At 49.7% G+C, this 11,386-nt stretch overlaps 1 protein-coding gene across 1 annotated transcript in view; it reads right to left on the reverse strand.

Annotated features, from left to right (window-relative positions):
- Klp10A (kinesin-like protein 10A) overlaps nt 1-10,856 on the reverse strand; it is a 13,334-nt gene extending 2,478 nt beyond the window's left edge. Inside the window, exons 1-10 of the mRNA XM_017908403.1 lie at nt 10,458-10,856; nt 7,483-7,577; nt 7,328-7,402; nt 5,318-5,348; nt 3,954-4,407; nt 3,301-3,872; nt 3,005-3,256; nt 2,773-2,927; nt 2,462-2,668; nt 2,156-2,330 (exon numbers count right to left, since the gene is read on the reverse strand). Coding sequence (XP_017763892.1) covers nt 2,156-2,330; nt 2,462-2,668; nt 2,773-2,927; nt 3,005-3,256; nt 3,301-3,872; nt 3,954-4,407; nt 5,318-5,348; nt 7,328-7,402; nt 7,483-7,577; nt 10,458-10,518 — 2,077 coding nt within the window. The 5' untranslated portion in view covers nt 10,519-10,856. The remainder of the gene's footprint in view (nt 1-2,155; nt 2,331-2,461; nt 2,669-2,772; nt 2,928-3,004; nt 3,257-3,300; nt 3,873-3,953; nt 4,408-5,317; nt 5,349-7,327; nt 7,403-7,482; nt 7,578-10,457) is intronic.
- Between the last annotated feature and the right edge of the window lie 530 nt (nt 10,857-11,386).

Below are 11,386 nucleotides of genomic sequence, written 5' to 3' on the forward strand. Positions count from 1 at the left end.
AGAGGAAAAAGGTTAAACGGCATAGGAGGTTTACAATGTGCCAGAGGAACAACGATAGTCTTCCCTTTTGGTGGAATGTAACGAGCAAAAGGACGAAATAAACGCGTGGAGAAAAGGAAGGGACGCGTGAGAAATGTTTACCGCTCCTCCGCTCTTTTCGCGTAAACGAAAAATACCACGTACAAACTGGGTAAAAAGGTAAAAAGGATAATATTCTTGAAAAGCGACAGAAGAAAGTGACAAAATTTGAATTTGTACCGAGCGTCGATCGAGGAGCAAGATTTACGAACGTACACGGTAGACAGAGTGATCTCGTAACGATCGATGATGGTCGATCGATCGTCGCTGTCACGATTGTTAACGCGATCGGAGGAGGAGCGTGTTTCATCGAGATAGAATCGCGTCTCTTCCTTTTCGTCGTTTCGTCGGCAGTTTCCACTCGATAGATTCGTACGTAGGTTCCTTTCTTCGCTGGTCCCGTTTCCCCGGTGTCGCTGATCGTCATCCTCCTGTTCTCGCAATACCCAACTCTGCTCCGGTATATTAAATTTATCTTTCAAAGTATTCGCGGACAATCGACGATCGCGCAAATGTTTCGTTTTCTCGTTGCTCTCGCTGCTTTCGTCGTCCAGGTTGTATTTGTCGTACGGGAACAGTTTCGTTTTCTTTGCAGCCTTTCCGTTCTCGAAGGCGTCGAAATTGTAATTGTAATTGTAATTCGAGTCAGCGATATTTCCGCGGTCGTTACGCGTCGCGTGATCGCAAAGGGAACGAAGCATTTCATCGGCACCGTTCGTTCTGTCACCGAGAGACGAGTATCTTTTCACGCGATCGTTGAAGGTGCCGGACCAATGATACTTTTGCGCTCTCTTCCTGCCGGCGACCGACCGTTTCAATTTTTGCGCGCGATTCATCGACCAAGCAAAATTTCTTTCCGTCACAGTGTTTGCACACGAACCGTTTTTTCTCGAAACATTTTCAACGCACGATACCCGTGGATCGATACCGCCCACGTTCGTCGCGACGCGTGTCGTTCGAGAGACGTTCAACGATTCGTAGTCGCTATCGCACGAACTATCGTAATTTATACGTTCCATCTCCTCCTTCCAAGGAGATTTAAACGATTTCTTTGTCGTCGTATCAACGGTTCCAGTTATATTCGACCATGCGTCGCTATCCGAAGCGATCTCGTTAACGTTGTTTAGTGGCACGGTCACCATCGTCGTTGTCGCTGTCGTTGTCCTCTTGTCCTCTAAGTTCCGTTCTAACGGGTAGCTTGCCCTTGCCCTTGCCCTTGCCCTTGCCCTTGCCCTTGCCTTATCTCTACCGCGTGAATCTGTTGCAAAATTCCATATACACAATAACGCTCGATGACCCACGCTATTTTCGCTTCTCGTTTCACCGCGTTAGATTTCGTCGCGGGGAACGAGATGGATTTTGTTCCATTTAAATCCATTTAAATGCGTCTCTTTTCCTTAACATTCCGCACAAACGAACAAACGAACGAACGAACGAACGAACGAACGAACGAACGAACGAACGAACGTACGAACGAACGAACGAACGAGGTAGACCGAAAACAAAGGTAATAGTAATCCGATTCGTCTTATCGTATTTTCAACAGACAGACACGACCAGGCGAATAGGCTCGCGCTATCGACGAGTCATCGAAAGATCCGTTAAGGAATTAGCGGGGACATAAAAATAAAAAAAAAAGTGTGGAATAAAGCAAAGCGAGGTAAGAAACGAGAGGAAAAAAAAATGGGGGAAAAAAAAAGAAAAAAAAAAAAATGAAAAAAAAGAAAAAAAACGAAAATTTACGAACGAAAGGAGAGAAAAGATCGAACCGTTTGAAAAAGAAGAAGACGAACGAGTACGGAGGAACGATTTAAGTACGCATGCAAGAGAAAAGAAACATTTGTACGTTGGAACAAGAGGCACAAGTCGAAAAATTCTCGATATACGAACGAAACGGGAAAACAAGAAACGTATGCACGGTCGGTTACGAGTGCATACGCGTGTACGTAGATACGTGTGTGCGTGCGTGCATGCGAGCGTGCGTGCGCGCATAGGGGAGAGCGAAGAGATACGCTCGAATAAAAGGGTTCAGAATCAATTGGCAGATACGGAATAATACCGATAAAGGATTTCTTACCTTCTTGGTCATAATCTACTTCGTGAGTCGCACTAAACACGTTATGCGCGTCATTGAGAAATTTGGTCGTATGATCCATGACCACTTTGTGCGTATCTAAGACTTCCTCTTCCAACATTTGCAACGCGGATACCGCTTCGTGGAACGTGTAAAGATCTTGTGAAATCTCGCCTTCCTGTCGATGGAAAAGTATCAGCGACATAAACGGTAAAGTCGCAAGGTGACTCTCGGAGGAGAGTTTTTAGTTTTTAAAAATAGCCGTCGTATTACCGGATGCGATGGAGAAAACTGTACGTTTCGACTTACGTTCAGCGATCGAAGCTGCGCCAAATCGCTGTCCGATAACACGCTGTTATTCGACTGTTCCTCTATTTTTAATTCCCGCTCGTCGTCCGTCGGGGAAACTTTTACTTCCGTTGGGTCAGTCGCGGCCAGCTCCTTCACTCGGTCCGCGTATCTGAGAGTGTTCAACGAATGTTCGCAGGAATACATTCCGGGGCTGATCATTGCTATCTGTGAACGAAAGAAAGACGCGGTAACGCGCGATTCGTCGAACACGGCGTCGAATGGAGCGTGAAATGGCGCGGATATCGCGAGTAACGGAGAAATATCGTTACCATGCAGGTCTTTGATTTTTCACCGATGAAGCTGTCCCTCAATACTTGCGTCAACTTGCTCGCCCTGAATGGCAAATGCGTGCCTTTGCGACTCAACGCGCGAATACATTCTTTCAGTGCCAACAGCGATTTGTTGATCTCTGCACCTTCCATTCCTGCAAAGAACGCGTATCCGACAAATTTATAACGCGCCTGAGATGGATTCCACTTATCGAGGTAATAGAAAATTTACGAGTTTGTCTGTTGGCGGAAGACGTATCTGCTCCTCTTTCGTTGCCAGCAAGGTCGATAAGGGAAAATTTTCCGTGGACCTTGTGCGTGCCCGGTGTTCGTGCAATGATTTGAAAGACCGCGTGCGACCGCGAGGAATTGGAATTTGCACTGGTTTGTCCGCTGGTTCTGGCACTGTTCCCGTGCTGTATCAGTTTCAATACTTCGTCGCAAGTTTCTACCATCTTCTCCGTCAGTCCGACTATTTGCACCTATGGAAAGAAAGAATGAAACGGGTTAAAGGGCGAAGAGGGAGGGGGGGGGGGGGGGAAAGGGGGGGGAGAAGTTTCTCTTTGTTTGCCAGCAGATCGAAAACCTTGCCGGAGTAAATTTCGAAGAAACTGGCTGATATCACGAGATTCAACGGCCGATACTTCTCCAATTTGATGCATTTGAACACGTCTTTGGCAACCATCGCGTATATGCCCTTTTTGTAATCCTGCGTTTTCCCGTTAAAGTCGCCACCCATGGTGTGCGTTTTTCCGCTTCCCGTTTGACCGTAAGCGAAACACGTGGCCATTCCACCTTCGAAAATAGTCTGCACCAGAGGTTTGGCGGTGTATTTGTAAACTATCTCGTTGTTGCAAGTTTCGTCGAACGCGTAATCGAATCGAAAGATTTGGTTCTCCAAGTATTTGGTTAGATCGACTTTGGCTTTCGGCTCGTGAACCACTATCTGATCTTTGCTAGGCACCGTGATCACGTCTACCTCCTTGCGCGCTATCTCCTTCTTGTTCAACGGACGTTTTCTAACGCACACCGTGATCTGGTGGTCTTCCACGGCATCCGTTTCTCGAAGCGGCCTGAACTCTATGCTGCTTTGGTACTCCCTGTGCAAACGAGAACAGCGGTATTCAGCGTCGGTGATACGAAGGAAAGAACGAAAGACGACAGTGAGGTAAGGAACTGACCTTATCATAGCGAGGAACTCCCAATTCGGATTACCGGGATCTAAATTCATGAGAGCCTCCTTCTCCTCTTTCAACTCGGCTTGCCTTTGTCTTCTCTCTTCTCGGTTCTTCTTCAGCCTCTCGACCTCTTTTACCACGTTCGACCGCCTTCCTCTACCGTTCTCTACCTGAACCTGTTGTTGCTGTTGTTGTTGTTGTTGTTGTTGTTGCTGCTGCTGCTGCTGTTGCTGCTGCTGCTGCGACTGTAGCTGCTGTTGTTGCTTTTGCTTGGCCTGCGCTACCGAGGTGACATTGACGATAGCGGGCGTAGCCGTAGGTGTCGGTGGTATGTTCTCCACCTCTCGGCGCGCCGTGAACGCAGGCAATGTCCCGGAGAGACCGTTTACGGTGCTACCGGATGGCATTATATTGGTTGGCCGTCCAGCCTGTCGGGACGTTTGTTTGCTGGAACCCGCTGCAAAGTACACATCAGTCGCGAGATCTGACCGAGATTCGAGAGATGGCTGTTAAACGAACGTGCCGCGAAATAGACACGCGCGGTCTCAGCCTACGAGGCGAACCGACTCGCGAACGAACAAACACCCAACCGATTCGAACGCGACCATGTAGCAAGGGAATCGCGTGGTTACCATGTTCCGAGACCTGCTCCGAGACCTGCTCCGAGAGGGCTCGAACCCATTCGTCGATCTTCCCATCCTCGACGTCGTCGATCTTATTTTTTCTTCCGAAACAGTAGCCCAATGGATCGAATCTCATGGCGACGATCGAAGGATAGAAACAGCAATCCAAGTTCGAGAAAAATTGCGAAACAAATAGGGGGAGAGGAAGAGTAGTGCTAGGCGGAGGGGGTGGGGGAGGGAGAGAGGGAGAGGGAATATGAAAGAAAGAGAGAAAGTAGATAGGAGAAAAGTTGGGAAAGAGACGGAGGTTGGGAGCGCGCGGTGTTACGGTTGCTCTCCGTTGGTTTACTACGTCGCGCACCGTCTGTCGAGGTCCTTGCCCTTGCATGCCTTTGCATACGGCGCAAGAGCGTACGGCGCACCACCCTGGTGGTGCTTCTCTGACACGCGCTCTGACACCGTTACCGCGTGTATTTACGACACATTCGCCGTCACTTGGAAAATCGATTGGTGGTTGGCCCAGCAAGTAAGCGAACGACCAAACGATCGCGATACGATGAGACGCATGAACGTTCCTTCGATCGCTACCGATCCTCGAGATAACCTTTCCATTCGCGATTCCAACGCGATCGATCGGAACACGGTAAATATATACGAGTCTGGTTGCTGTTTCGCGAGAACGTCCATGGATATTTCAAGGGTGGATCGTACACGTATGTAACGTGTGCCTGCGTATCGACGTACCTTTCACTGGAATCGATGGCTTGGTTGAATGCTGAAAAAGAAACAAAAAGCATATCGTAACGTTGTGGAGCAACATGGCTATAATATAGTTATATTACAGTTATTCGAGTAATAGTAAAGCTTAGCGTCCTGTAAATTCGATGCGGTGCTTCGAAATAAATAATAAACGAACGAACAAATAAATAAATAAACGAGCAACGAGAAATAACGGAGTACTCGATAACGTTCATACGACAGCCAAGTGTACGATACATCGACTACGAGACACATGGATCGGGAAATAGCGAAAAATCAAGAAATTTGAAACCGAGAAGACGAACGTGGTGATCGAGCGGTGGATGATGCTTTGGCCAAGAGAATACCGTATGTACAACGATGGAAATGGAAGAAATGGAAGAAAAGAAGATGAAAAAGGAAAAAGAGGATAAAAATAGTAGGAAAAAGCGAAACGCGTGGACACGTTCGCATCGAGGATGCAATTTCGTTTAAACGGGTATGGTGGAAAGTTCGCAGGAACGAAGAAAAAGTACGATGAATCGGGAAAACGATACGGAAAAGCGTGCAAACGAAGAGCGGCGAGAAAAAGGAAAAAAAAAAGAAAAAAAGAAAAAAGAGAAAGAAGAAAAGAAAAGGTTTCAGCCGGGAAGGAAGAATGAGAAGAAAGAAAGAAAGGAAAAATGCGACGGAGAAAGAAAGGAGCGTTTCCATGCCGTAACGTTCTTCCTTGTTTTTCTTTGCGCGATAAGTCGCGCGTTCGTTGAACAATAGCGGGGGGCACGATTTATCGAGAGCGATCGATCCTCGGAACGTGGCAGAGTGGCAATGCAGAAAGGTGTAAGAAGAAGAAGAAGAAGAAACGGTGAGAGAAGAAAAAGACCGAGGAGGTTACCGAGAGGAGGTGTAGGATGGAAAAAAGATGGAAAAAAGATGGAAAAAAGATGAGGACGTGTGCGTGTGTGTAGGTGTGCGTACGTGTGCGAGCGAGTGTTGATTAAAAGGAGGACGAAATACGAAGGATGGGGGGTGGGAGAAAAGAAGCGTGGGTTCGGCACGTTTACCGAAAGAGCAGTAACGACTCGTACAGGAAGCGTTGCGGATGCAAGGCCGTTTCTTGCGGTATGACCGCCATCGTGTCGTCCAAGGGAGCCTTCCTCATGGTTTTCCGACTCGTCCTCCTTGCCCGAAGAATCCTTCGTTTCGGTTCGAATTTTATCGCGCACGATCGAGGTCACGGACCGATCATCCTCGAGGTTCCGCTTTCGGTTACGAAAGGCCGAGGCTCGCGACGCGAACGCGAATATCCGCGATTCGAATCGAACGATCGAATAAATGGCGAGGGGGGAATCGATGAGCCGATACTCGACGAAAAGAGGCGCCCAGGCATAGATGGCGAACACGGGGAACGATGAGACGACGATGGGACGACGATGGGACGACGATGGGACGACGATGAGACGACGAGATGAGACAACGATGCGAGGTCGTATTAGGATTCGATCGGTTTTTGGACGGGACCCCGAGATCGGTGATTATCCATCGCAGGTCCAAATCCGTGATAATGAGCAGCGTCCATGGAGGAAAAAAGATGTAATCGTGTTAGTAGCAGGAACGATGAGAAGCGACGTTAATCGTGGTCGCTCGATCGGTGATGACCTATTTGGCGCCGAGCTACGCCAAAAGAACGCAATACGCTCGTCGTTTCACCGAAAGAACGAACGCGGATGACAGGTTGCATGAGAGAACTACGTATACGCTAGTTGCAGGAATTCGTGTAAAAAGCTGTTAGATTCGATAAACGAAAAATGCAGCTTACGGAAAAAAAACAAGGTCGAGTATCGAAGGAAATAGTCGATCGAGCTCGAAACAGAAGCTCGGTGTTACTCTCTTCTTTTTCTTTTTTCCTTTTTCACCCGGTTTACCCATTCGTTCTCGTCCACGATCGTCGCGCGCCGTTCGAAAGGGAACGAACGAGCGACCGAACACGATCGACCGAGCGATAAATACCATTACCTTTGACATGTAACTTCTCCATGGTGGTTCCATGATGAATTCGGGATTCATGTCGGCGATCGCGTCCATCTCCACCTAAAAACCAGACGGACAACGTTATAGCTTTCTCGCGTTCCTTTTCGTCCGACTCTTCGAGCAAACATTTCGCGGACTACCTCTTTTCCCTTGGTCTCTCCGTTCTCCACCCATTCTACGGTGAGGGTGCGGTGTAACCAACTAATGCCGCAAACGATCGCCGAGTGGATACGACCTGAAACAAATACGAATTTCACCCATGTACACACACACGCGTGTAGTTTAGTTTGTCGATAGAAATATCGAAATCGTTGTTTCGCTTTCGCCTTCGCCTTCGCCTTCGCCTTCGCCTTCGGGGACAGTTGGCAACGCGTAATCGTCTCGAATCTTCTTACCTAATACCGAGCCTAAATTGGATCGTTGGTTCTAGAGCTGAAAGAAACGCGAATTCCTCGAGAGGATACTCGACGCGCGTCGTTTACTTTTTCCGCAGAATCCTCGATAAAAGAAAAATCGCACGAAAGACGTCGCGGACTTGGATTATTTTCCTCGCAAATTCTCCGCCCTCGTCCATTTCGGCCGAGTATTCGAACGCGCGTGCGCGAGTAATCTCGAGATTTAAACGCGAATTATTGGTATCGAGGACGAAAGAAATCGTAGGAAATTCACCGACGGGAAGCAACTATGCGACACCTATAGGTGGTAGGTCGAAAAGACTCGGCAGTCGCGTCGAGTCGCGACCAAGTCGCGTTTCCACTTTGGACGACATTGTTATTCGCCCCTGGGACGAAGGTTGGCCGGTTCGGTAGCTATCGTGGTCGTGGTCGTGGTCGTTGGATCGAAGACGCGGCGCGTCCGATACCCAAAGCCGTGAGAGGGAACTGGGTGACGTAAGAGCGAATAAAAGGTAAGGTAAGGTAAGGTAAGGATCGACGAGGTAAGAATCTCGCGACGAGCGTCCTTATAAGGATGCAGCGCCCACGTGCGCCATTCGCAGCAAAGCGTCGTGGCGCCCCGTCACGAGTCCACCACGCGCGCGTTCTACGCGCTTTCCATTTCCATTTCCATTTCGTTCTCCATTTCGTCGCTTCGAACAATGCCGACGCGTTTCTTTCCGATTCCGGCAATGGGTTCGAGGCGAGTGTCGCGAAGAACGGTGGGCAACGGAACGAAGGAAACGACACTCGTCGACGAACGGAGCGCGATATGCGCGACTTGGCCACTTGTTGCGTCGCCATGCTGCTACGCGTTGCGTTTCATCCACAAACACGCATCGCGCGTATCCGTTCCTCGCGATCTCGCGCGAATTCCGGGCGGCGCGGCGCGGAGCGGAGCGGAACGGTGCGGCACGACCACGCGAACACGATCGTTCTGGCAAGCGCGAGACTCCCTTACGTCCGACTCGTTACGGCTCGTGTTTATCTTTGGATCGCGACGAGATCTCGACGGGTGATCGGATTCTCTCGGCAATCGGCAAATCGCGTTAGAATCCTGGCGAATCGCGGATCGAAGGTTCTCTTGTCGTTGCGTGCTTGTACGCGTATTCCTATTTATATGGACGGGTGCAGGCTATAAATATTATTACCGTGTCCGAGATTGGGTCACCGATCCGCTTTCTTCCTGCAACCGTACGGGCGCTTTTCCAACTCTACCGCCGCTCTCTAGACCAACCACGAGGACCATTCGATCGTTCCGGAATCTCTCTCTCTCTCTCTCTCTCTCTCTCTCGCTCGCTCTCTTCCCGATCGAACGTAACGAGAAACGATCGACAATCATGGAAGGCAGATCGTGCGCAAACAGCGTCTGAGAGCGCGATCGCTGCTACTCGGCTAACCGACTCTCCTTTCTTGGCGAATGCTCTGACTCATTCGTCCAGAGAGAGCGCGAGTAAATAAAATTGCGCGTGGTTGGATTCGCGCGGAGCATCCGTCTGTTCCTCTGATTTCTTGGCCGGATTTTTCAAAGGAGGAGAAGGAGATAAGAAAGGGACGATCGGCGAGAAAGAAGCGCGATAGAATGGCGGTTGAAGAATTGCTAGGGCCGCGTAAGATTCAGAGCGCGTAAGAGGAACGCGATTAATGACTCGAAGGAGGTGTCGGTGGCGGCAGCTCTCGTTCTAGTCTCGCTGCACGCGTCGAGCACGAGAAGCCCGCGAGGTGAAAGGATATCCGTTCATCTTCCAGCTGAATCGTTAGTAGCCAACGGCATTTGTTATTGTACGCCAAGTAAAAACACCAGCGCCAACTAAAAGAAACGTATACCGTCGTGTGCTCTACCGGCTAGATTAACAGCAAACTTTTCCACCAGTCTACGGAATATTATTCTCGGTCGATGTACGCGTACTCGGGTCGAGTTTGAAAAAGAAAGAAAACAAATATGGCGTGAAGAGGTTAGCAGTCGAGATGCAAGGGCAAGTATTTCTACGCGACTCGCGTAAAAGTATATAACGCGTACGTGTATCTCCTCTACGTATTTCCTCGGTTCTTCGCACTTATCGCGATATCAGCCCATGCCCCGATTATTCTTCGTCGTACTCGAGATAGAACGCGATAAGTTTACGCGACGCGTGCAATGGGTGCATGGTCGACAGGGGTAGTAGGTCGTTCCGTTTCTTCCATTCCCTCTATGCTCCGATAGTTCGATTATCGCGAGAGGGCGGCCGATCGTGGAACGCGTATCGGGCACGTTCGCCGATGCACTAATAATTTGATCGATCGTTGAGTGTCCAGACGCGAATCGGTACGAACCGGTGAAAATGAAAATACGCGAATGTCGTATCGCGTCGTTGCGGTGCGATGTCGTGTCGTATCGTGTCGTATCGTGTCGTGTCGTGTCGCGTCGCGTCGTGTCGCGTCGTGTCGCGAAAACGGTTACGCCACTACGACACTACGCGATGGAAGCAGCTGCCGAGCTCGATCCGTATTCGTCGATATGAAAACGAGGGAAAAGGGAGTAAACGGGGAGAGAAAGAGAAAAATAGCTAGCTGAAACGTCGACGCGAGTACGTCTCGTTGCAATAGTGTTCGATTTTCCTCGAGACTAGTCGCCAGGCTTTGCGCACGCGATCGGCTACCCGAAATCGTCTAAAAATACATCCACGAGATACGTTACTCACCGTTTGTCCTCTTGATATATACTTTGTTGCCGGTATCGATGCTAAACCTGTTGTCGTCCATGGTCACTTAGTCGCGTTCTCACGCCGTAGTTGCTACACCGTAAAACGGCCGGTTTTTCACCAGATCGAACACGATGACGATACGACGCAACGTTGACGATGTTTATGCGTCGAAAATGTAGCGATAGATACCGGAGAAGCCTTACGGGAACCGTGCAGTTCGCGAGACTTCCGAATCCGACCGTTGACAGTTACGGCTGCGTTCGCATTCAAAATCACGCGGCTGTACTGCCTTCCTCTCCACCGTCGTGCTTGTACTTTTCCCTTCCCTTCCCTTCCCGTCGCCGTCGCCGTCACCGTCACCGTCACCGTCACCGTCACCGTTGCTGTTTCTGCTGCTGCTGGTTCCTGCTGCTGCTGCTGCTGCTGCTGCTGCTACTACTGTTACTGCTGTTCTGCTCTATTTTTCCTCTGCGTCGTCGTCGTTGTCGTCGTCGTCGTCGTCGCCGCCGTCGTTTCCCTGCTGCTGTCGTCGTTTCTCTGCTGTTCTCGTCGTTGCTGCTCGTACTTCTACACGTCGCGATGTTAACCGCGGTCACAGCTTCGCCGTCGCGTTGTTCACCACCTCTTGCCGTTGTGTATTTTCACGTCAGGGACGTCGCCGATCGTCCAAGGCACGCCCGTTTCGCGAATTCTCGTTAAAACGGTACGTCGTGTAACCCACGCGACAGCACACTCTCTTCCACGAATTTGAAAGTACGCCAAAACGAAGACACGACGATTCGAAATTACATTCGGAGATTCGTTGAATTTCACGAACGAGATGTTTCCGGGATTTTGTGCCGGGATACTGCCAGTGTCCGTTATTGACAACGGAAAGACTGCGAGCGCCAACTTTCGGTCGACCGCTACCGCCGCGACATCTGTTA

The sequence above is a fragment of the Eufriesea mexicana genome, unplaced genomic scaffold (assembly GCF_001483705.2).
Source record: "Eufriesea mexicana isolate 0111107269 unplaced genomic scaffold, ASM148370v2 scaffold10620, whole genome shotgun sequence".
NCBI classification, from domain to species: Eukaryota; Metazoa; Arthropoda; class Insecta; order Hymenoptera; family Apidae; genus Eufriesea; species Eufriesea mexicana.